The 27,456-nt window shown below is 36.3% G+C and overlaps 2 protein-coding genes across 3 annotated transcripts in view; one reads left to right on the top strand and one right to left on the bottom strand.

Annotated features, from left to right (window-relative positions):
• The window catches only part of LOC121428978 (laminin subunit beta-1-like), a 91,200-nt gene extending 77,120 nt beyond the window's left edge, over nucleotides 1-14,080 (bottom strand). Inside the window, exons 1-7 of the mRNA XM_041625874.1 lie at nucleotides 13,343-14,080; nucleotides 10,477-10,698; nucleotides 9,487-9,607; nucleotides 8,902-9,069; nucleotides 6,557-6,595; nucleotides 5,888-6,043; nucleotides 3,783-3,913 (exon numbers count right to left, since the gene is read on the bottom strand). Of these exons, the coding sequence (XP_041481808.1) occupies nucleotides 3,783-3,913; nucleotides 5,888-6,043; nucleotides 6,557-6,595; nucleotides 8,902-9,069; nucleotides 9,487-9,607; nucleotides 10,477-10,698; nucleotides 13,343-14,080 (1,575 nt within the window). The remainder of the gene's footprint in view (nucleotides 1-3,782; nucleotides 3,914-5,887; nucleotides 6,044-6,556; nucleotides 6,596-8,901; nucleotides 9,070-9,486; nucleotides 9,608-10,476; nucleotides 10,699-13,342) is intronic.
• A 7,587-nt stretch (nucleotides 14,081-21,667) lies between these two features.
• The window catches only part of LOC121429056 (laminin subunit gamma-2-like), a 41,038-nt gene continuing 35,249 nt past the window's right edge, over nucleotides 21,668-27,456 (top strand). For both annotated transcript variants that reach the window (XR_005971863.1, XM_041625961.1), the window contains exons 1-2: nucleotides 21,668-21,776; nucleotides 23,553-24,156. Coding sequence is in view for 1 of the 2 variants with exons in the window: in XM_041625961.1 (XP_041481895.1) it covers nucleotides 23,860-24,156 (297 nt within the window). In the remaining variant the exon portion in view is untranslated. The remainder of the gene's footprint in view (nucleotides 21,777-23,552; nucleotides 24,157-27,456) is intronic.

The raw sequence follows: 27,456 nt of genomic DNA, 5'->3' as shown, positions 1-27,456 counted from the left end.
AAAATGGTTATTGGACCGAATGGCTGTTTTACGAAATGTTGATGGACGGAATGGCATCAGATTAAATGAAGGTAGACCATGTGATGAGAAGACGAGTTAGCAATAGACGAATCGGCAGTTTACAGTTTTGAATGCTCTGTGGAGAATGAAAATGTTGTTGATTTACAATTTTATTTTAAATCGATTTATTTTTTTTATTCTGTGCCTGGTTTGAGTATATAAAATTGCATATTTACTTTTTTTTCTTCTCCTGCATGAACCCAGCCTGCATTATATGCACATGCCACATTCGCCAATGTCGGGCCAAAGCGGCATGTCCCCCCACTGGTACCCGACCCCGGCCCGGGCTGATATTGTGAAGCTTCTTGTACAGACTATTATCTTTTGTCAATGTATTACACTATGTATTACCACACATGCCACATGAGCCTCGATCCTCACTAGAGTAGTATACTGTGGTAGTGCTGCAGCCGAACCGCCGAACCGAACGGATGTTCGCCGAACTTGGCACTTCCGAACCGGACCGAACACAAAGGCCTGGTTCGGAAGTTCGGTAAAAAAAAAAAAATGTTAACATGCAATGCGTAAGTGTGATGACTACATACTAGATTTAAGTATAAAATTGAACAAAAAAATATTGGTTAGTGATTGTGCACAAAGAGAATTCCACTCAATATATTTTTAAAATCCACTATGATAGCTCCCATCACGTCTTTGATTGAACTGTTATCAACTTAAGAATATTTTATTAACATAAATATATTTTTTCTTGATAAAATGAGGGGACATTTTGAAGCTTAACTCGGTATAAAAGTGTGGTGTAATTACGTAATGCCATAATCGATCGTGATCGTAATCGGACCTAATCATTTTGTATTTAATAAAGAAAAAGAACCAGACATAAATTCATTCCTCGTAAATGACAAAGTATGACAGTTTCGGTCTCGTGTTTGATTAAATTTTTATCATTTTCAATTTTTTTTATAAACATGAATATATTTTTTTCCTTATAAATGTGGGGACATTTTAAGCTTAACTCAGTTAAAAAGTGTAGTTGAATTACGTATTGCTGTAATCGGACGTACATTTAATTGTTTTGTATTTAAAAAAAAAGAAAAAGACAAGACAAATTAATTCCTTGTGACTGACAAAGTAATGGTAAAGTATATATATTCCATCTTCTGAAATTTCCATATTAATATAAAAGATAAATAAATAAGAGATGAAGAAATGAGGGTGAAAAACAAAAAAATATAAAAATTCAAACCAAATCAACGCATGTTCCCTGATCGATGTTCCGGAAATGGTTGGTAAGGAAAGTTGAAACAGGAAGTCCAAACAACCTGCTCTCGGTTGCTATTATACAGGTAAAATTCGTATTCCGAACTTGAAACGTTTTTCCATTGTCAATATTTTCTTAAAAGTGGTTTAATCTGGTCAATTACTGAAAATGAAATGATAAATTATCAGTTCCGTCTTAGTTCTGACGATCAACGCCGGGTGATTTCACAACACTAAAATACAGTGTAGTCCCATGTACTCATTTTCGTGTTGGAAATATGTTTGAAGTCACGTAGCGTCGATCTTTCTGGACAAAGAATGGACTGATATTTTATCTTTTTAAAGTAATTCATTGACCAGATTTCACCACTTTTGAAAATAGGGACTTTCTAAAACACTCATATTCTTTGGAATGTGAATTTTACCGGTATAATAACAGTTGAGTGGAGGTTGTAAGTCTACTGTTTCGACATTCCCGATCAACACTTTCCAATTTGAGAAGCTGCGTTGGCAATGACATCGTAATTAGGCCTGGGACGATTGTCATTTTCACCATTCGATTATTTCCTGAAAAAATAATCGAATGATTCGATTGTTCGTTGGGGAATCACGTCTTTTAAGTCACAATAGGTGACCTAATTTATGGTGACCCCCCCCATGAAGAAATCTCCATCAAAGACATGTTTAGCATAAATGAAAGTAGGCCCTTTTCCCTCGTTTCCATGATTTTTATATCAAAAGAAACTACATGAAATGAGATTAATCTTTCAGTATATTGTTCCAATGATAATCTTTCCTAAATCAATGCTGTTACTCTGGCATCATGCATACATCCCTCCAAGTGCCACACCCCTTCATATGAATGAATCAGCCCAGATCAGCCCAAAGACGTAAACAACTCATTCATGAAGTATTCTTTGAGATTGACCCCAGGTGGAGCATTTCACTTGAAAAATTTCATCCCTTGCCCACACCATTTCTCCGCCCCCAATTGTGGCACTGTCCACATTGCTACTCATGTATTTAAAAAAAATATTTTGCAAAATATTTCATTTGAAATACCTTCAAAATTACGATTTTTTCATCATTTGAACCTACATGTATAACTGGGTCTATTTTTGGAGACTAGTCGAGAAAGTACTGGGGAAGACGGGCGCATGTTGGAATGTCGTTTTCATTGTGTGAGGGGGATATAAAAAGGTTGCATTGTTTTGAAACATGAAAGGAATTGTCCGGCTCCCACCCTATCTTTCTCTCTCTCTCTCTGTCCCTCTCTCTCACACACACACACACAGATGGGGGAGGGGTCAATTCATTTCTGAAGTCATGACCTTTCCTGATAAGGGAACCACTGCCTTCTTCTTTGTTTCCCAAAGTTTCATTGGCTATCCGAAGGTCCAATCAGCTCAAGTGAGCTGGTTGTGTGTTTACTTATTGTTTTGTGCACGCAGACAATGACTTATTTTGTGTATCGACGGCAAGGTCGGGTGGGATTAAAATTTTCGGAGCGCTTTCATGTTGGTGTGTAACTGTGAATGTGATACAATCATTGATCATTTTTGAAAAATTACCTCGGTAACATTATAAGTTTTAAACCTGTATGAAGTATTCAAAAACCGTTGTCATCGTTGTTTTCTTGTTTTTGTTATTATTACTTGGGTATTCGAGTTATCCCAATGTCATAATCAGGATCTACCGAACATTCGATTAGTGTAAATTTTTCTAATTTTTTTTTTTCGATTGGTGATTGGCGGCATGCCAATCGAACCATTCGATCAATCGATGTTTACTCCCAGGCCTAATCGTAATCGATCATGATCACAGCTACTTGAAATAATCATGAAAAAAATATTCTGATCTTTGTAATTCTGTTTCTGTCCTGATTCTCTCATTATCAATATTTTTTCTTTTTTTTTATTTTCATTTTAAAAAAGAAAGTAGAAATGACTTATTTTTTGTTTAAAGATTAAAACAAAAGAAAGTTCAACAATTTTCATAACTATTCTTTTTAGAAACAAAATTTATTATAAATATATGACAGATCATGCTTGTATCACTTCGTTTGTGGGTCGGCGATCTTTATTTTTTTATATGTTAAATATAATTTGGCATTTATTGCCGAACCCCGAACCGAACCAAAGTTCGGAAAAAAATTGCCGAACCCTGCCGAACCGAACCCGAACATGCCGCCTGACTTGCAGCACTATACTGTGGCCATTTTTTATGCTACAAATCCTTCCGAAATCAATACCATTATGGACTGAAATTATAGACTGAATCCCTAAATGAACATGCAAGATAACGTCAGTTTTAAAAGATCTCCTCCCAAGTGACATTAACATACATGTATAACCACTGTTTTTCTAGTCATATGGCTTTGGGCCAGTATTCCGGCCTTTTGGCTATTTTGAAGTTCAATGCGCGACCGGTTTTCCAGCTTTTCAGGTTCAAAGGGTCAATGGCAACTCTTTCTGCAACATGCCGCCAGCCTCCTTACTTACCTGACACTGGTCACAGCGGGCTCCCATCACATTGTCTTTACATATACACTCTCCTGTGGTCTTGTTACAACAGACACAATTCACTACAAGGTTGATGTTTCCGATCGTCCCGACTAAATCACAATCGCACTCTGAAAAAAAAAGAAATGAGATAGATCTATCAAAGCCATCTGGGAGTATTTCAGAAATAAATGTGACTTGAATACATTCAGACCTGCAAACCTCTGGGAATTAAAAATTGTATCTGTAAAGTGTATTTCATAATAAAATGCATGGCACACTCGCTCACCGCGGCGCTCAAGCTGCATTCATGCTAAAATGCGCACTGCTCTTGCAGATGAAAAAAAAACATGTGTATATCTCACCCTGGTTTTAAACAAAATGATTGAAAAAAAACAAGTTACCTGAAATTACATTGATCTAATAACAATATTTGTGAAAGTTCTATGAAATAGAGACATATAGAGATGATTTTTCTCAATAATTTTTTTCTTTACAAAAACATATTTTTTAAAGAAAAAAGGTACTGCCGGTTGCAAAAACGTACTAAATACGCAAAAAACGTACTGGTTGGCAGGTTTGCATTCGGGCTTAAACACCAATGCGCACGCATTTAACGCGTAATGAGATTGATTGATATAGGGAAGCGCACAATGTGCCCTTTGCAAAACACCCGCAAGAGTTAGTATCTTGCCTATAAGATTATCTTTCTACTGTAGACATCCCCCCCCTCTAAAGAAAGCAAAGCGCTTTCATTCAATTCAATAAAATGAGCCTGCTGTGGATTACCACATCAGGGGCCCATAACACAAAGCTTAGCGATTGATTATACATTGCAGTCAATGGAATCCATCGTAGAAAAATATTCTACGATCATTGCTAAGTTTTGTGTTACAGACCCCTGATCATACATTTAAATAATCATCTTACATATTTGAAGCCCCCTCCCCATCCCTCGAACCAAATTGATCTATGAAACAAAATGCAATATGCTCTTGGGCAACACACCAGCAAATTCAGGTTTCTGAGAAAACTGGGAAAATCAATATCATCTACTGACCAATCCATCAATTACCCTACATATTTTCTATTTCCATATCTATTGTTACTGTGTTTTATTGTACAGTAATAATCACATATTTGGCGTTTCTTATTTATTGACAACCAAATTCATAGAAATAAAATATATCACAAGAAAATTATGATTTCACTTGTCAAGCTCACAGTCAATACATTGATAAAAACAAATCACATTGGAAACAAAGATATTAAAAATTAATTCAGAAGGAATTTTAGCTTTGTGCAAAGAGTCAAGCACCTTTTCTTTCTTGTAGTTAGTAAATTTAAAATCTTTGCTGTTTCAGTCTGCAATATAATTACTATTCTATACTTCAGGGGCCTGTTACATAAAGGCTTGCTCTAATAACAATTTTTATCAGCCAATCAGATTGAATGATTTCAGTAGCCTTTAACCATTTTGTAAATTTGTTATTAAAACAAGCTTTATGAAATGGAGGACAGTTTCACGTCCGATACGGGACGCTTCTTCAGCTTTTCTGAACTGGCGGGAATTCGTCGTTGCAGATTGGTGCCGAAGCACCATCGATGTTATTTTCTTGGAGACGTCGAGGAATTTTTCGGATTACAGGATTGTAAATCCGAGAGAGGTTATGTCATAATCCTCCTCATTTGTTGAGAGATGGGTTCTCTGCTTTGACGTAGACCGCCTCACGGACCCCCCTCTCAAACCACCTAGGTTCTTTGTCTAGGATGAGCACGTCTTTATCTTTGAAGATGTGTTTAGACATGTTCAGGTGGGAGTATACATCTCTCGGATTTACAATCCTGTAATCCGAAAAATTCCTCGACGTCTCCAAGACAATAACATCGACGGCGCTTCGGCACCAATCGGCGACGAATTCCCGCCAGTTCAGGAGAGCTGAAGAAGCGTCCCGGATCGGACATGAAACTGTCCTCTGCTTCCACAAGTAAGTCCAGATGAATAGATTTATTTTTTCCATCGATATTTGACTTTCCTGGATGAGTCAAAACATACATCAAGCTTTATCAAACATGATATGAAAATAGGTTTTTTTTTAACATACCTTGGCAGCCTAGATCATTGGAGTCTTGGAGATTGTAGAATGTATCCTTGCATTCGTCACATGCTCGCCCCTGAACATTGGCCTTGCATGCACACTGTCCATTGGTCTCGTTGCAGACGCTGTTTGGAACAGTGCCCTCTACAGTGCAATTGCAAGCTGGAAGAAGAAAAAAACATAGTTTATGTTGTTTTTCTTCACTTACCAATACAGAATCAACTGCAAAATCATACAATTATACATACACAATGAAATTGGAATTTTGAAAATCCCTCTCAACAAGGAATGTCAGATGTTTACGATGTATTGATTAATCATGACAATACCCATTAGATTGCTGCAGTTTAGCTTAAACACCTAAAATGACACATAACTTTTCAACTTTAAAGACATATCTATAGCTAGAACATTTTTAAATATAAAAATAAATGACCTTTCCAACTACTACATGCAAGTTTCTTCCCATCTTCATGCATGTATAAAATATATCCCGACATCGGCTGTAATATACATACATGTAGATTTGTTCAGCTCCACTAAACATGGTATCACATTTTCTCGTTGTTAGTTTATTATACTGCTCATAACTTGCATAAGATGTGTGCTGATACACCCACAGAATGAATACTTTCAGACATCTGGATAAAATTGTACATATTAGCTGTTACTTACGCCAGCAATATTGTACACAGGGGAAAGGGGAATCCAAATCTGTTACGGTAAATAAGAAAACATAGACAGTACAAAAAAATTAGGTTAGTAGTGGGATATATATATAGATGTTGGGGGGGGGGCATAATCACATACAGGTGAACAGCATGGGTAGGGTTACTGTTTGGTGATGAGATGGCTTTTTATGATGACATTTAAAACTATGTGACAATAAAACCATTCTCATTAACATATCAAAACATTCTAAAGTTGTTATATATAACTTTATTTGCAAATCTGCACATTAAAGGAATACAATATACGCCCAGGACATTTCTCTATAATGAGAAAATGCAGGGCAATAAAATTCATTACACAGAAAAAATAATTAGAACATAATTCAACAATCAATATGGAGAAAAATACTGGGAAGTGCAACGAGGTTAGCATTTCTCTATAATGAAAAAAAATGCAGGGTAATAAAATTCACTATATAGAAAAAAACTTAAAATATCATTCCCTCAAAAAAAGAAACTTAGAATTCAGAGAATACAAAGATATAGGAAACAACTCACATGTAAATAACCAAAACATATTTTCTGTTTTTACTTAACCAGTAAACTGAAAATCATGGTCCCTATATTGCCATATTAAACAAAGCTTCCATGATTGGATCTATTTAATATTTTCAACTTCTGATTTTTATAAATCAGCTGGAAGAATCAATCAATTACAAGACCGTTGTCATTTCTTAAATCGCAAAACAACAGTTAAACAAATCAAATCACCTTCACAGTACATTTGGTTCTAAAGAAACAATGCTGAAAGGGGTATCATGTAAAATGTCAATTTTACTTGAATATCTAAAATAGGGATGCCAGTTGGAATTGATCAGAGGGCATGAAAATCACCTAGAATATATTTTGTACACAAAAATGCTAAAACTATGGCCTGAAAATAAATTGCCAGGGCCTGAATTCAGGCTTTTGCCTGAAAACTGGCATCCCTGCTAAAAATACTCTTTTCCAGTAATCAAAATGAATACAGAAAAAAATAAAATCTCAATCAAAGAAGAAAGGTAAAGTTATGTGAGGATTTACAAACGACAGGAACGTGTTTCTTAGGTGAGCATACTGTAAGTCAGCTGCATAGGGATACATTTAAAGAGAAATGCCAGTATTGCAGTAAACACTTATTTCATGCGAAAGTCTTTAAAACCAGGCTTAATTGTCAGAATATCATTGAGGATTTAGATCTGGTACAGTTACATAAACTGAACTTTGTGAAATCTTGAAATCTACGCAGAAAAATGTTCACAGTGGAGATCACCAACACAGATAGGCAAACGTGGGACAGTGTATTAATATTGCTAGAATAAAGATCCGACGGAAGTGACCGAATCCGTGCTTATTTTGCTTATTTCTCAGCAATTACACAATTTCTACCAGAATCCTTTGGCACATATTTTTTATTCATACAAACAGACACTTGGGTGGTCATTATATTAGATTCTGTCAAGTCATTTTGAGATCGTTACCAAAACTGGAATTTATCTTTAAGAGATGTAAGAAATGGTCACCAGTCATTTGTAAACCCAGTCATAAATTACAACCAGCTTTGAATATAGGCTGCAAGCACTATTTCAAACACAATGGCCCAAATTTACAAAGGTGGTTTCGAAAACCCACGGTTGAATCCATGGTTTATGCAGATTTCCTGTATAAATTACGCTTATTTTTCTGCATATATAAAGAATGTCCAATACTGATGCGTGCTTTTGTCAGTACGCCAAATTGACGCCTGTTGCCGTGGTTATCCACGCTATTTTATTCATGAGTCCACTGTTAAAAGAGTGGACTTATTACTCAAAACAGTGGACTAATGAAAAAAATAGCATATCTAACCATCGTAACAGGCATCAACTTGGCGCACTGTGACAAAAGCGTGCATCAGCATTGGGCATTTTTCATACACGCGCCCAATATGCGCTAAATTATGCGTAATTTATATAGGAAATCTACATAAACCATGGACTCAAACGTGGGTTTTCAAAACCACCTTTATGAATTCGGGCCGATGGGGGGGGGGGGGAATAGATTAGTTGAAAATGGTTTTGAATTACATGTAGATGCTATTAGACAAACACAGCAAACATTAATTGAAACTTTGAGAAGTTAGGGATTTTCGTGAAGATGGATGGAAATTAGTACACACACATAGAAATTAGTTATAAACACAACAATCACATTCATTGTACATTGATTCAACCCAGATACTACTGAATTCTGTAATTCCCAGACTTTAAACAGGGCCCACAAGGCTTTAAAGTAGATAAAGGGTTAATATTTGATTTTAAAAAACCCTACCAATACAAGTGTCGTTGAAGGCAGGGTCAGTGTAAGGATTCCGGTAGTAGTCTGCTAAGCAGACCTCACACTTGTCGCCAGAGGTATTCTCCTGACAGTCCTGGCAAACACCGTAACCTTTGACCTCATCGTACACACAACTCTGCGCTCTTCCGCTGCAACCACAATCTGGAAAAGGAAGAAACAAACCGTAAAGGGAGGGCAACCTGACAAACAATGTATGTGCTATAAATAGTTATATGTAGTTTTGAAATACAACTTTTTCAATAATTATCATTACTACTACACAAAATAGTATAAGATACACTAAAATGTTTTGAGACACTAATTTTGTGCTTGTTTTGTTACTTGGTAATGTGATCACTGTGATACATGTAAATGTATGAATGTATCAATGTCATCATTCAAGTGGGTCAATGTTACAAGATACACTGATTTAGAATGGTGTATTGTAGGTTATTATTTAAGCATTTTAGATTTCAAAATTCAATGCCAAGCCTTTTGAAAATACAAAAGGTAGCTGAAGGTGATTTTTTTACAAAGAAAATGGTGTTTTATGGTATTACTGTAACTTGAAGACCTTACCTTCGCAAGCGTTGGTCTCTGAGCCCACGGCTGCTTGCCATGGTTTGTTGTTGTAGAGGGGGAGGCATGACTCACAGTTAGGTCCAGCTGTGTTATGTTGGCAACTGCATTCTGCTCCATTCTTTATATGACAAACATTAAAACAAGAAACTTCAGATAAGAGAGACTTTATTTTTTGAAGCAGTCAACATCAATTACAGTGTTTCATTTGTAGTTCTTGTGTTTGAACCCATTGAAAATATACTTGCAAAATATCAACAGCATTCTCTTTGATTAATATACTGTACATTGGTTTTATATACAGACGTAATTAAATCTATTGTACTATGGTCCTACACTAATGTGTCTTCAATAACGATTTGAAAACAGGTTCAGACTGGGGAATTCTAGTAAATGGGAAGTTGGTTGATTGCATGCATTTGTAATCTCCAAGAGTTTTAATAGGGTATTTTCCAAAGGAATCTACCATGAGCACCTCGCAGGTTCTTTGTGGTCGATTGTATTTCTAAGGAAAACAATCCTGGAAAATGACGAGGGGCTTGGCCATTCAAGAGCCCTTTAGACACCAGTAGGGGTATTTGCTGTGGCACCAGAGGACCTGTTGGTCTGCCTCAGCTCTAATCAAAACTAAATGCATTGTGTCAGATTACATGGAATTAGGGAGTTTAGTGACCCATGACAGAATCAAGAACACAGTTAATATATTGAAAATGCCCGTCAAATGACAAAGAACTCCTGGGAGGTCTTTGTCAAAACTTCGTGAACCAGTACAGCAGTTTCGTCCTATAAAGTTTTGGAGTTGACAAAAAAATTGCAAATACAATATGTCATTTGCCCTTTTCTAGGATGAATCTGCCGTTTTGAATCACCAATTTTCGACGAAGACTTCTTGGTTGTTCTTTGTTATGACGGGAATTTGACAGTATGTTTTCTATGTTCTTGAATCTGTCATGCATTGTAGAGCAAAATATCTCTATTATCAGGCCTTACCGTGCCTACACAGGAAGCAGAGTGACCATAGCAAAGACACTGCCCCTCTGCAATCCAGTCCGCCACGGCAAAGAAGCTACGCCTCGGAAGAGACTCCTGACTAACGGACTCCAGGTTGCCAGGCTCAACAAGTGTGATCCGCAGACCGTTGAGAGCAAAGTAGCGCTGGTATTCGTACTCAGAGTACAGCTCCTCTAACTCTTGGACTGGATTGTAGATTACCTGAGAAATATGAAGTGAACAGTTAGTTACGGCAATGCCTGAAAGATGAAATCTGTTACTGGTAACAACAGAAAATAAAACCTTCACAAAAATGAATAATACTTTAATACACAGAATTATGAATAAATGAATAGGCCTAAAGGATATCTACCAAATGATTTTTATAAAAATACAATTATAGGTTCCTTTAAAAAGTGAGAAACAATATTACGAATACATGTCATGTAGTTTAGTGTCTATTTAAAAGTAAATGTCATATTTATTCTCATTTTGCCAAAACTTTGTAGTGCAATATATTACAAAAGTAATACATGTAGCAAATTCCTCATATGAAATCACAAAAAAATACAAAACAAGTGGCCTACATACATTGTACATGCATTTCTAATATGAGAACAAAATCATTCTTATCTTGCAGGAATGATTAAACTGTGCCCGGAATTGAAGAGAGTGAGAACGAAAAAATCAGTTATGAGAAAGGCAAAACCAGGTCTCCAGCTGTTGCCAAAAAGGTAAACATTGCAAAATGTTCACTGTGAGTGCACAAAGACAACGCCAGAAGCCTACTCTGATTCACTGTTTACATAAGATCTCAATTGACTAAAACAAACATCACTGGGTAGATATCAAATCTCCCGTAATTGAGATTTTTGCTCAGACAGAAGAGAATTTCCATCTTTAGTATCCATAATGAGATTCATGTGATTGATAAAGTTCTTTAAAATAAAATAATAATGAAATTTAACCTTTTCACAAATCAATTTGGTTGTTACCTTGTGAACTTTCGCCTACTCGCTTCTGCAAGGTTTTTCAGACTAGAGCAGACTCGCTGTAGATGGGGTAGTATCGGTGGCATGGCATTCCCATTCCCATCCTCACGGACTGCCACTCTGTCGATACTTTCCCCATCTAGGCGAGTTAGCACTAGTCTGGAGCCTACAGAAATGAGTAGGTCTACGTGAAAGCTCAAGGTATCAGAAAAAAAACTTTAAATTAAAGGGATGGTCTTAAAGTATGTATAGCTTAATAAATAGAGTAGAATTCACTATTAAAGCAAAATGCTGAAAATTTCATCAAACTTGTATAACAAATAACAAAGTTATTGAATTTTAAAGTTTAGCAATATTTGTGAAAACAGTCATCATGAATCTTCATTAGGTGGGCTGATGATGTCACATCTCCACTTGTTCTTTTGTATTTTATTATATGAAATTGTGTTTATTCAATTTTTTTCCTCCAAGAACTAGAAAAATTGGATTGACAACTGATTTAGTGCATTAGATATTTATTGCTGCAACTTATTTCGTTATAATTCACACAAGTATGAAATAATGAAAAATTATGATTTTATACACAATAACATAAGAAAATGGAAAGTGGAGATGTGACATCATCAGCCCACCTAATGAATATTCATGACGGCTGTTTTCACAAAATATTGCTATATAACTTTATTATTTGATATCCGATTTTGATAAGATTTTCGACATTTTGCTCAGTGAATTCTACTCTAGTAAGATATAAATATTTTCAGCCCTAACCATCCCTTTAATGTTATAATTAGATCTAGAACTTTCATAATATTTCCATGTTTTGGTATTCAAGATGAAGATCTTTTCACTTCTTTTATCCATGTCCAAAATTAAAATCTGAGAAAGCTGAGGAAAGGTTTGGGATCAGAGTGAAATTTAATAGACCACAGCATGCACTATACATTATCTATTATCAATCTGGCCCCTGCCTGCTTGACTTCTGGAGTATAAAATCTTGAAGGGCAAAAACTTCCTAAAAAAAAAAAAAAATTGAATATTCTTTGGCCAAAAAAGACACAAACTCGTGGCTCATTTTATTAGAAATGGAAGTTTTAATGTTGATTTTCGTTATCTTATTTTCTAAAGTGTATCTCCTGTTGACTGTGTATGAGCAAACAAATACTTGCCATCAAAGTTGCTGTGTGTCACTGCACAAAACTTTCCACTTTTTGTGGTATTTTTCATTACTTAAATATTTTTTTAATGATTTCTGATTACTCGTAAATATTTTTTAATGATGTTATGATTACTCGTAAATATTGTAATTATATTTGATTAGTTATTTTTGTTTACTTTGTTGAATCAATAAAACAGATAAATACCCCCCAAAAAATCCTACAATTTGGACTCTTTGTGTGTTTATGTTGTGAAAAAAACTTTTAAGTGGCCTTGTTAATGTATTTAAACAATCTGTTAGCGCTACATGTACATGACATTATTCAATAAGATTTGAATTTTAATTGTAAAAGATTTTAATATTTACAATCAAAATTAAAATAATTATCATTATAATAATAATTATTTACAATCAAAATGTCAATTTTGTTACTTGTTGATTAATATAAACTTTAATTAGGTGTATACATGTAAAGGTATGTAATTTAATGAAATTTTTGTATAAAATGTGATCAGCTGTTGCAATGTTAAATATGAAGGGAATTCCTTTTTTGTTTAGATAGTTTGCTAGGCACAGTCCCATATGCGTGTCTAGGCTCTGTGATGTAATGACAATATCAAAATCATAAAAAATATCATCACAGAGTCCTGTAGGCTAGGGTCAATAACAACAAAATTATTGGAAGAACAAAGAAGGCTAATTGATCAATACAAACCCTTTGTATATTCTCTCCATCTGCTTCAGTCATACCGTGTCCAAAGACATATTCCTGCGTGCAGTCTGCCGTGAAGTTAAAGCCTGCGGAAACCAGAGGGACGCCTGGGAATGTCTCAGCGCAGTTCCCTGTGTAGTATCTCAAGGGACTCCAGTTCGTGCCTCCATCGGCCCTCTTCTCGATGACCAAACTTGCTGGCCGGTAACTTCGAAATGAGATCACGGTCCTCTGAAACAGGAACTCGTCCCCGAGGTTTAAGGCAAGGTGAACGTTAGACGCTTCACTCTCCGACTGCCACCACGTGTCCAACAGCGGCGACGTGAACACCTGACCGAAGAATGTCATCGACGTGTAATCATAGGCAGCTTCGATAGGATAAGATGCGTCTGGATCCGATGCATTGCACAATATTGTCATGAATGTGTCTCCTGTAGTGCTGGCGACGGGAATATCGAACTCGGATGGAGGACTTCCGCATGTCGAGTCTGTCGTGACCGACCTGAAGGAATTGTCATCGATCAAGTTTACAGACTGTGGATAGCATGCTCGGTTGCATGCTCCCTGACTATACACTGGGCAAGAAGGCAAGGCAAGTAATAAAAGAATCACTGTCGGGACAGGCCTCATCATTAATGTTCTATTGCTTGTACTCGTCCTTTGAAATAAGTTCATTTTGACGGTTGTCCATGAAAACTTCAAGACTGAAAAGATTGCTGCAAATATGGAGAGTGAAAGCATTTTAATTTTGATAAAAATTAAATATTAGTTCTAAGCAATTTGGTTTATAAACGAAGTTGGACGAAAATTAATATTCCAACGAAAAGTGAGAAAGAGTTCCTCTGGCGACAGCCCCCCAAAATAACAAAAGATTGGCGAGACTTCTGATTCATGCACTTCCTGTTTCTCTCTTTTTCTTGTGTAGTGTGTCTTGCCTTTACTTGGGACTCAAACTTACATACGTCTTTGTAACTGCAGTCAAGATTCTTCCCAATATGTTAGCAAGAATCGCTCATACCGTAAGGGGTTTTCTAGCAAACCTAATCCGATACTTTGACTAGTCTAGGCTTTCAGACCATTTTTTGACTATATGGACAATTACATGCACTCAATTCTGCTCAAAAATTTGACGGAAAAAAGTAATATTTTGGTGTGTATTTCCTCTCTCCCGTCATATATGTTCTATATTAGGGCTAGATATATTATTTTGAACATTCTCCATATTCATTTTCAATTTTGGGTGGCTGTCTCAAAAGGAACTCTTCCCGATAATGGGGATAACAAAAGTCTATTAGAAAGAAATCAGAAGAAAAGAAAATTTGTGGTTTGTGGAAAAGAAAATGTATTGTGAAGAAATTCATGAATGCAATTTTTAAATAAAATAATCCGAGTAGATTGTATTCTACTATTGAGGCAAATAAAATAAAAATAACAATGAAGGTGGTCGAAGATGAGTATTTCAAAGATATGTTTCTATATTGCACAATAAAAAGAGGAAGAAAGCAAGATCGAGGAGTAAAGGCAAAAGCATTATAATCTAGTGCGATTCCGAAACAAACTCTTGTTTTAATATTGAAAAGATTATAAAGATAACATAATATTGTAGAAAAAGAAACTGGTAAACAAGACCAATGCATGAATGATGGATGTTCAATGTTGACATTCAACATCACGACTCGCGCATTTGGATATATGGTTTTGCAACCGAATAGAAATGGGACTTCTACGAGTCCGAATACCATTACCAACTTGCATGACATAAAGTTTCATCAAACACAACGCAAAAATTTGGAAAATATTCCATGAATCAGTGGAATATTTTCCCAAACTCCATTCTGAGTCATCCAATATAATATAAATAGTCATGCTGTTTGGCCTGCGACACTGTTGGAATACGTGTGAGGAATTTGATACTGGCCCAAAATCACCCATGGCATTAATAACCAGAGCACAGAGGATGGACACAGAGTGAAATAAGGGTGTAGAATAAGAAATTAAACTTTTATTCTTCTTGCTCTCTCGTATTTTTTCTTTAATTTTTACAATACCCTTTTTTCCCACCTTTGCCACTTGGTATCCGCGAAGTGGTTCACCGACTTGTCTTGATTGATGTTTGGGTACGTCGAGCGTAGACATTAGAGAGATTTCGATTGTCTGCGACTGCAACGTATTCCTAGTTCACCGGAAGTGGTGACACCGCTCGTTCAGTATCACGTTCGTACATTGATAAAAACAGTTTCGATTTAAGTCGACGTACCCGTACCACGCCACAGCATATACCAGCGTGATAGCGAGCGGGCCGTGGGCCGATGCTTGGCCGGAGAATCAGGCGTAGCATCACGCTACGAACCAGTTGGGCGACTGTGGGTGCAACATTTGCACTCTTGCGCAAAAAGCCGAAAAAACACGGTTGTTTGGAAATAAAACATCAATTACCTATCGGATATGTAGTGTCTGAAAACAGGACACACTAAATGTAATGGAAAAGCTGGTAACAAGCAGTAATTTGCAGTTTACCAGCCCTGCTGAATCAACGAAACTCGAGTGTTGATGCGGCTTCATTCATTTTTGCCAAGCTGGGATGACGTCATCATGTACGAACTAGCGCTCGTTCGAGCACTATGACACCGAACGTCAAAACCCTCAAATACGAGTCACAGATTTGGTCAGTCAACGAGAAGGCTCGTCACAGATTACTTCGCGCATGCGCAGTGCTCCCAAAATTCCTTAATCTCGTACGTCCACATGGCACGTCACAGAAAACGAAAGGTCTCAATTGACTAGTCTAGTGTACCTACTAGCAGTTGTGAAGTGGAGTGGAGCCTGCACTGCAATCCTGCATGAGGTAACTAAGGAGTAGCCTAACTTACGCTAACATCATGAACATCACTTTGTATGTATAATTTAGGTCGACAAGGACTCTAGGAGCTAATCTGAGCCTGAGAAAGAGGCGCTGAGTAATACCAATAGTTGGGAGCAGAGCCGAAGCCGACGTGAGCCCACAGTAGCTACACTGCACGTTATTCGATTTCGAGAGCCGAAACTCCCGGGGTGATGAAGGCTTTCTCTTGCTCATGCTTTATCGGCTACCGCTACCACTACCACCCGGCATGGCATCGTTACTTCGGATGCGACGAAAAAGTTGATCACTACAAGAAAAATAATTAAAATCAAAATACCATTCCTCCAAATTCATACCCTACCTTATCTTTTCTCGAACAGCAAGGCATCACAGCGCACATCATCAGTCTGCAAAAAAACTAGAGTCAAACAAGGCAATATTATCACCCATTTCACCGTATCAAGTTCTCCGATTGTTGATGATGCCAGTGGATTTGAGCATTGAGGGAGGAGGCCTAATTTTAGGGAGAATTTGTTAGACGATCATAAAACGGCGGAGAGGCGAATATGCGATTACGGATACTTGGAACGGTATACTTGGATGCTTCTCAGGGGCCGCGGAAGCGGGGGGGGGGGGGGGGGGGGGGGCCTCAGCCCCCCCCCACTTTTTTTCCAAAACCGTGTACAAAAACGTAAAAATTACTATAAGATTGTGACTTCTTGTATGGTCAGCCCCCCCCCCCCACTTTGAAAACTGTTCCGCGGCCCCCGATTTTGTCTCAAGTCCACCCCAGAAAAATAAAAAATTAAGTTATGATATTTTTAACTTTCACTTATATTTCACAAACAGTGATACCGGTATGCACAACTCAGTGACATGCAAATGAGACAGTCGATGATGTCCCTCACTCACTATTTCTTTTTTTATATATATTGTTTGAATTATACAATATTTCATTTTTTTTTACAGATTTGACGATATGGACCAACTTGATTAAACCATAAAGTATTAACAATGTTAATTGCACATGTTCAGGAAGGAATTAATCGTTGCTTCACTCGACAACAGAGAGAAAATTGGAATATTTCATATTTCATATAATAAAATACAAGAGAAATAGTGAGTGAGTGATGTCATCAGTCTTCTCATTTGCATACCGACAAGGATGTGAATATAACTGTTTTGTGAAATTAAGCGAAAATTCAAAATGTCATAACTTTCTTATTTTACATTCGATTTTGATGAAATTTTCAGTGTTATGCTTGGATTTTGCTCTTTTCATTCGAAGCTCGTACTATTCAAATTCGAAAATTCTCTCGCTTAGGTTGCTATACACCCCTCGCAAAACAAAATAAACTCTAATATTAGTGCAAAATAATTCTCTCTTTACAGTGCGAGTATGGAAGCTTATACAATAGAATGCCTAATATCAGAAATATCCTTTTTATTATTTTGGGGGTGGGGGGCAATGGGCAGGTGCCGGGTAAGAACGGCAGAGGTAAATTTTGTCTAACATTATATATTCTAAATAATGTCACTACAGTGCCCTATGACCTGTGCACCTGTCATGTTCCTCTTTTCATTTTCAGTTTATTTGCACCACCCTTTTCTCTCTTTCCTCTGCCTCCCTTTTCCACTCTTATAATTTCTATAAAAAAATATCATTGTTATCGTTATCATGCCAATTATTATCCAAATTATTTTCCACTTTTTGTTGTCGCTTATACGCTCTATTTTGGTATTTTGTAGATTATGTATTTTAATTTCGTTTTCCACCCGTCTCTTTTGTATAGGTTATATTAATTAGTATTGGAACTATGTTTGGGGACTTGCCTATTTTACAAGCTCTGCTTTTCTTGGCAAGTCCCTCCGTTCAGATAATTTTATCTTCAATTTTTGAAATGAAATGTTATAGAACTGTATTATTTTGAGTATGTATTATTTTGAACATGTATTACACTGTACTTGGATTATATCTTTTGTTTGAACGGAAATAAATAAATAAATAAATAAATAAAAAATGGCAAAGGTAAAAGTGGCAGAAGTAAAAATGATAAAGGTAAAAATAGCAGAGGTAATAATGGCAGAGGCAAAAATGACAGAGGTATATGTAAAGAACACGACATGCTATCAGCAAGAAAAAAGATAGAGCCTTTCTAGTTAATATCAGTCATAATAATTATTGACCATGAATGGACTCCTATTGACAAGGTGAGTATTATGAACTGATGAGATATTAGTTTGATATCATCCTTTTAGGTCTATACTTTATCGTTGATATGATTAAACTCCGCAACATTTTCATGCCAAAATGATTTCAATTAGTGAATGATGAAAGGATTAATCTTGGTCAGTTCGTAGAGTAGACTATATAGCACTTCATCACATGCATACATACACCAATGTAAAATTTTAGTAGCTGTTTAAAAATTTGATGGATTCCATAAAACCCTCATCAATATCATTTTGATAAACTTTATGCCAGTATATGAATTTCCCCTGTAATGAATTAAAGGGAAACTGGGAACCCAGCCTTGGTCATAAATAATGTGTTGGAAAAGTGAAAAATAAAGAAAGCGGAATGGTGAACAATAAAAAGAAATCAGACAAGCGAGAAGAAAGTTATGGCTGCTTTAAAATTGAGATTCCTAAGACTATGTAGATTTCAAATTGGCAACTGAGTAAGTGAATTATAACAAGGGGCAAGAACAACTTTCCCATATAGGCCATGTACTTAATTATAAGGGATTTGTGGTTTTCTCCTATGTACCCATTCCCCTGGGGCAGTAATCTACATAATATAACCCAGGTAGTATATTGTTTTCTGTCCTCATGAAAGAAAACATAATTTGAAGTATAAATTTAAAAAAAATGAAATTTTAGTCATTTTATGAATTGGAGTACATGCATGGAAGAGTAGCCCTTGCCTTACATCACTATGACATTACATATGCGGCCAATTGGAAATCTCCATATATTACCAATTTTTACATCTTTTAAAAATTCATATCAGTAACTTTCTTATTGTTTGTCCGATATTGTTGACTTTCACCTGTCAACATGTCTGATTTTTCTTTTTCCACTAAATCAAGTTTTTACTCTGGTTGGATTCCCCTTTAAGTACAATATTTGGGATCCAAAATGTTCTTCAAATTTGAATATTAGAAGAGAGATTTGACATCATATGAAGGTCGTGCATATAAGTCCAGGAAAAAAAAACAACTCATTGTTATCAGTTTTACCTCTGTCAGCCATTTTTACCTCTGCCGTGATTACCTCTGCCATTATTACCGCTGCTATTTATTCCTCTGCCATTTTTACCTCTGCTATATTTACCTTTGCCATTTTTACCTCTGCCAGTTTTACCTCTGCCATTTTTACCTCTGCCATTAACCTTTGCAATTTTTACCGTCTGCCATTTGTACCTCTGCCATTTTCACATTTGCCATTTTTACCTCTGCCATTTTTACCTTTGCCATTTCTACCTCTGCCATTTTTACCTTTGTCATTTTTACCACTGCCATTTTTACACCGAGCCAATGGGCGGGAAGAGATAGGAAATTTCCATCATTATTTTAATATACCAGCGCTGAACATTTTCTAAACCCCCCGGAAGCCCAAACAATTTTTTTTTTGTCTAAAACCGCTTTTGGAAAGAGAGAAAGGGAGAGAAAGAACGAAAGAAAGCAAGCAAAGAAGGAATGAAAGAAGGAAGGAAGGAAGGGAGAGAGAGAGAGAGAGGGAGGGAGAAAGAAAGAAAGAAAGAAAGAAGGGAGGGGAGGGGGAAAGAGAAAGAGGGAAAAAGACAGAATGGACGAAAGAATCAAAGAAAGAACGAAATGAATAAATGAATAAATAAAAAAAAGTAAGAACAAAAAGAAAGAAATAAATATAGAAAGAAATGGATAAAGAAAGACAGAAAGAAAATAAAGAAAGGAAGAATTAAAAGAAAGAAAGAATCGTTTGGAAAAGGCCGAATAGATGCATTTTCATATATTTTTAATCAATTGAGACTGCATGCAAGAAAACATTGAAATTCTCTTGAAAAAAAATCACATATGGAATTTTATTTGTTTGCTAAAGGATTTCATAGTTTCTCGATTTCTTTCTCTATATGGACATATTACAGTATTGTAAAACTTGGAAGGATTCCCCCAAGACTCAAAGGTCTTTATCTATCTATCTATCTATCTATCTAATCTAATCTATCTATCTATCTAGCTATCTCTATCTCACTCCCTCCCTCTCAAGCGACGCCACTGATCCAAACATCGGTTACAATTTAAGTTACAAACAATAGCAACACAATCAAGCATAACAGCTGGAATTTGAATATATATATATATATATATATATATATATATATATATATATATATATATATGTATACAGTGCGTCCCAGAAAAAACGAAACCGAGATTTAGCAATGATTTATCATAACTTAATCATAAATAAAATAGACAAATGACATATCAATGTAAAGCTTAGAATCTCCTCTTTCATCTGGTATTACTTAGATTATTCCTCATTCACGCATGAGTGAGTAAAAACAATTCGAAGAGAGGATGCCAAAAACTCACTTGGCGGGGGGTATCTGAATTTCAAAAAGAAAATCACATGATTAACAAGTTCAATATCTGCTCTTTTCTTTGATACCTCAATCACAGAAAATGGTCGAGAATTAAAAAAGTTATGATCCCTCAAAATAATGCTTGTATTTCCCTAATTTCATTAAATAAACTTGTTTTCACCGGTTTCCCACAGAAGCTATCGCACGGTAACAAAAGACTTCATGCATGGCTGATCGTTAACAAAACGGAGTGTCGAGTGAGTTTGAACGCTAGCCTGTAAAACCTCTTCATTTCTGAAATTATTGAAATTCAAGCCTTATTTCAAATAACCAGAACTTTGTTATTTCTTGACCATTTTCTGTAATTGAGGTATCAAATTAAAGAGCAGATATTGAACTTTTTAAAAATGTGGTTTTCTTTTTAAAACACTGATACGGCCCGCCAAGTGACTTTTTGGTATCCCCTTTTCGAATTGTTTTTGCTCACTCATGCGTGAATGAGAAATAATCTAAGTAATACCAGATGAAATAGGAGATTCTAAGCTTTACATTGATAGGTCATTTGTCTATTTTATTTATGATTAAGTCATGATAAATCATCACTAAATCTCGGTTTCGTTTTTTCTGGGACGCACTGTATATATATATATATATATATATATATATATATATATATATATATATATATATATATATATATATATATATATATATATATATATATATATATACAGTGTATATAATAAATGTACAAGAAATAAATAAACAAAATAAACTCGTGACAGACATAACACGGATTCTGCAGGTAAGAGTGATTATAAATAAATTCTCCCAAATGACCAAATGCATACATAATTGCCAATTAGGATATGAACCAATCACAGCACATCAATATTGAACGCGGTCACACTTGATGGTTTCATTTCTCATTGATCGGGAAAGTTGTACAGGTATACCGGTATGTTATGAAAAATTCGCGGTTATGACACGTTCCCGAGCAAGTAGCACCTTTAATTTTTGAATTGGTAAGTTACTACCTCTTTCCATCAAAATACATTCATGGTTGTATGTCTTGATAAGTCTCATATATCGGATTTTTAGAGATTTTTGTCGAATAGAGTGATGTTTTGAATTTGCAGGGGTCAAAAGGGTAGCGTCCGTTGCGAGGAGGCGAGACGCTATCTCGTTGGTAATGGCATTCCTGGCAAAGTGAGTCACTCCTCCTCTGAGTTCGCTAGCTGCTTTGAGCGGATCAGTAAGGTGCGGAGGCCGGGGAACTGCCGGCGCGGCCGCGTATACTGTAATGTGGTGCTGGTGAATAAGTATGCGGGATCGAGGTGTTGCTCTTGAATTGATGATATGACTAAGCAGAGAAGAATTGAAGAAGAAGTACACAGTGAAATACACAAAAGAAGAAGGAGAAGGAAACAGAAGTTAGGGATTTGGAAATGGAAAGAGGGAATGAATTTGAAGATAGTCAGACTCGGAGTCAGAGGATGATGTCTTGATGAGCTATGACTCTATGAGTAACACTAGTCAGTCTATAGTATAACACTGTTACATAACCCACAGGGAAGGGTAGCCTTGATTGAGGACTCCATGATGATATTTTAAAAATATTTATTCTTCATCATGGAGTCTCAAAACCGTCGGCCATATATGTATAAGACTTTTTAAGAGACACGTACACAAAGATGGATTTCCCTAGGAAATCCATAATTAGAAGTAACCCAGGGTCAGCTCCCGCCCGCTACGCGGGTACGCGGGCGGGAGCTCCATGGGCATGGGTTAAATTAGAGGGTGAAATCGGTTTGTAGGGACGAATTTTATTTAGCTATATAACTTTCAGGCGCCTAATGCGTATAACTATAAGGGATAAAAATTATTTCACTAAAAATGGTAAAAATTAGACTTTTCTTTCCAAGCCGATCTCCTGTAGATCCCTCGATCCATTTGTCAACAAAGCAAATAGTAATACAATGCAGCCTGACCCTTGAGCCGCTCGTTTTGACGTACATCCGACTAGCAATGCCGTTTTGAAGAACAAATACAGATGAAAATTATTGTTTTACAGATACTTAAAATTAAATACCTGATTATAAAAAATTAGTTGTATTTTATACTAATTATTCATATTCATATTATTTTAAACAAATACACTCTACATGTTATGTTCTTTTTTTTTCTTGTAGATGGATCTTCCTTAAACCTTCGGCAATAGTTTTTATTTTTTTTCTGCTATTTTTACCACAAACTTTTTGTCAGGGTGATCTTCCCCTTTGATTATTGCTGGGTTTAAAGGTAAATGCCAGTTTTGGTAACGATATCAAAATGAGTTTGTACAGAATCCAATGAGGTGACCACCAAAGTGTCTTTTTGTATAAATAAAAAAATATGTGCCAAAGGATTCTGGAAGAAATTGTGTAATTGCTGAGAAATCAGCTAATAAGCACAGGCTTTGGGTCAAGCGTCGGGCCGACATTCAAAGCAATAATAATACACTGTCCCACGTGTGCTTATCTGTGTTGGTGATCTTCAGTGTGAACATTTTTCAGCGTAGATTTCAGGATTTCACGAAGTTCAGTTTATGTAACTGTACCAGATCTAGATCCTCGATGATATACTGACAATTAAGCCTGGTTTTACAGACTTTCTCATGAAACCAGTGTTTACTGCAACTACCCACATTTCTCTTTAAGTTGTATTATATTAGATGTAACATGGGAATTCCTTAGTGTTACCAGTAATTTTACAACCTTTCTCTTCTCTCCCCATCCCATCTGCTGACTCAAAACACCAAGGTCTCACTCTAGGATGACCTGTTTGATGAAATCTTTGTAGTGGATGCCGGAGGTTCAAGTTTATGACCATCCCCATCGAAAACTAGCACTATTGGTGAATGATGAAACTGTCACCATTTCTGTGAAGGTTGCACAACAGCTATTAAGGAAAATGTTTGGCGTGAACTGGCATTTTAACTTCTCAGCCTTCATACTCCAAAGAACTCTAGGCATGCAGAGATAGCATTACCAGTGCCACATTTGTAAAAAAAAAAAGGAGAAAGATCGAATCTTGGGCATTACTGGCAGTGTGAGAGACGTGACGAAAATGAAATTCAACAAATTCTTGCCTGTGACGAGGACTCGTCTAACGCGAAGGAGGGGTTCAGGGATGCTGGTACTTGCATATTTATGGACATTGTTTTCATTAGTGAGGACCCAGAGCGGGGGTATAAATCTGAACCCGGTGTGTGAAAGAACGCTTTCCGATGGAACCGTAGAATATCTTGCTTGTTCTGCAGGCTCAGAGGACCTTTCACTGTTGGACTTGTCAGTCTCTGTAGATCCAGTCAATTCTACGTGTGGACTCAGTTCTGATGTGAACAGACTGATATACAGTACTTTGGTAAGTATGCAGGCTTGACTTTCTGTTAACCCTTTGAACCCGACAGCCATGTAACTTCAAAAACATGGATTCTAAATGTCAGGTGATCTTTTAAAATGATGTCATCTTTCTAGTACGTGTAGGAATATTTAGTCGATAATTTCAGTCAAGATTTGCAATGATTTTGGAAAGATTTAACATAAAAAATGGCCATAATATGCCACTTTTCGGCCAAATCGTGGTTTTGGAAACCACTCATAGATTTGTGTACGCGCATTTGTGTACAAAGTGAATGGAGGTGGAAATAGGGAACCGTGCGTGCGACTGAATAAAGCGCTGCTGTATGAAGTGAACGGTGGTTACCTATATCACGATAATGCCCACTTTTCTGCGGATGCTGGTGTTGTATGTTCGGTAATACATGATGTAATATGTAGCGAGTCACATGCTCATGGGGAACCGATTGTTGTATCTGACTTTGGTGAAAACAGTGATTTTGAGCCCAAAACAGACACTAAAGCTGATATTACTGTTTGTAGACTAGGTCTAAGAGAAGGTAATCATCTTCAGCCGGCTTGGTCTGGGTAAAAAATACCCAAACTGATACAGTGATTTGGCCCGGGGGGGGGGGAGGGAAATCGGACTCTAAACATGAAGTGTTGGGGCAAAAAGGACGTCCTTTATAAAACATTTTAATTTTGTTTTATCATCCCCGCAAATTCGACCCTAAACACGTAATTTTCCTAGCAAAATCTTTTTTCATTATTTTTGTGTTTTTGACACCCTTTGTCACGTTACGTACGTAACGTGCCCTATCGTGAAAAAGACATCCTTTACATGTTTTTTGGTCACACATGGTATCCACTCGTCAATGTAAGTGCCCCCCCCCCCCCCCGGGGATTCGGCACATGTACCAGTAGACAAAGTACTGCCTTCCCAAGTTTGTACACAATAGATTTATAAAAAACAAACTAATGACAGATTGACTGTGGTATCATACAAGCGTTTTATTGAAAGACTGAAAATACATGTATGAATCTTCATTGAACTTTTTGACTCCAATTAGATTGTCAATTATGACTCCTTCCACTTTCAGTAGGTGGAGCCCAATACAAACAAATGACACGTTGACTACATGGTAAAAGACAAGAAAATCATGAATACAAGTTCTATAGGAATTTATTTAACTATCCATACAGGCTAAATATCCATATTGTGTTTTGTTTACATTGTTCATACAAAAATGTAATAGGAGGCTGCATTCTACAAGCTCCGCTTTTCAGCAGCTTCCTCCGTTTTTTACCTGATAATGGTTATCGTGATTAGATTATAAAGTTTCCTTGTTTTGTAACAAAACTTATAGTAGGAGTGGGCTATACATGGGTCAAAAATACTTTTTTTGTAATTTCAATATGGGAACAGTTTTTTTTTATTCCTTGTAATGTATCTCAACATGAAATGACAATATTTTTTGTCTTGGGTCCGAGAAAAAAGTGTGCCGGGCCAAAATCCAAAATGGCCGCCAAAATCCCCCAAAATCACAGTTTTGGCCACAACTTCTTTATTTGGTAGTCTTTTTCTTTGGATTTGGTGTCTATTCATATGTATTTGGGGGCAGGCAATATGTTTTTCCTATAATTAGTACTTTTAAACCATTATTTGTAGAGTTAAAAGGTAATTATACCTAAATTTTTCAATTTTTATAGCCTTTTTTCAGCCAAAAAGTAGATTTTATCGTCCTGGGGTTCTTGGATATTAGATGGTATGAGGTCAACAATAGCAAGCAGCTTCATAGAGTTATATCGCTTTTATTCCTCTACTATGGGTTTTACGGATATTTGTGAAATATATCTTAAATTAAAAAAAAATGTTAATTATCCATAGGGGCTATACAGTATACAATGTACTGTACATACTGCACTGCATAAATGCATTGGCCACCATGACAAGGCATGTATAAACTACCGGTATAGTGTTATACATGTAGAAATGAGCTCTTACATGTAGGTTTAGAATTAGATGCCTCAGAAATTGAAGATATGTTTTGTCTCAGAAACTGAGGACATGTTTTGTCAAATATGCTAATTCAGGGGGCAGAGAAAGCTAATTAACCCCACATCATGGCATTTGAACTGTAGATATTCTGGGCCCGTTGCATAAAAATTTACCATTACGTTAACTTAATGGTAACTTACATGGAATCCTTGGTTCTGATTGGCTGTTGATCAACGTTACCATGATTATATCGTTACCTGACCCCATAAACATAGGCCAGTTAGACACCACAACCAGGTAAAAAAAGCCTCCAAATGAAGAAGATATAGCTACATGTAGATATGTGATGTACGTATATAATATGTGATATTTTATGTGCAGTTTACGTTGCTGGTTTCATCATGTACATCAGCTGACAAGCAATCAAATTCACAATTCACAATCTAATTTTAAACCTTAAGAGCTTATTTCTATGACACTATAGTTTATATACAGGCCTTGTCATATGTCATGGTGGTCAGTGCATGGAAATATGCAGTGTAGTGTGTACAGTAACAGTACATTGTATACTGTATTGCCCCTATGGAAAATTAACATTTTTATTTAATAAGATATATTTCACAAATATCCGTAAAACCCATAGAAGAGGAATAAAAGCAATATAGCTCTATAAAGCTGCTTGCTATTGTTGACCTCGTACCATCTAATATCCAAGAACTCTGGGACGATAAAACCTACATTTGGCTGAAAAAAGGCTATAAAAATTTGAAAATTTAGGTATAATTACCTTTTAACTCTACAAATAATGGTTTAAAAGTGCTAATTATAGGAAAAACAAATTGCCTGCCCCTAAAACTTATGAATAGACACCAAAACCACAGAAAAAGACCACCAAATGAAGAAGTTGTGGCCAAAACTGTGATTTTGGGGGGTTTTGGCGGCCATTTTGGATTTTGGCCCGGCACACTTTTTTCTCGGACCCGAGACAAAAAATATTGTCATTTCATATTGAGATAAGGTAAAAGGGACACAAAAAAACTGTTCCCACAGTAAAACCAAAAATCACCCATTTATAGCCCACTCCTACTTATAGTAATTGATTGTTGGAAATGGAAAATAAATGAAATGAAATGACAATTGTTACTCAGTTTGAATGGATTTGGAATATATCTAGTACGAAATTGGCATAAGACCATTTTGAACATTTGATTAAATTCACAAAATAATGTTGCAGGCTGTATGCAAACAGGGGAGCCATTGATGCCACATACAAAATATTTCCCCAGTTTTACACTGTAACTGAATATGAAGTGACTGAAGTCAACA

Source organism: Lytechinus variegatus, chromosome 15, assembly GCF_018143015.1.
Source record: "Lytechinus variegatus isolate NC3 chromosome 15, Lvar_3.0, whole genome shotgun sequence".
In the NCBI taxonomy this organism is placed as follows: Eukaryota; Metazoa; Echinodermata; class Echinoidea; order Temnopleuroida; family Toxopneustidae; genus Lytechinus; species Lytechinus variegatus.
Note: the sequence above shows the minus strand (reverse complement) of the source record. Positions and strands in the feature narration are given on the sequence as shown.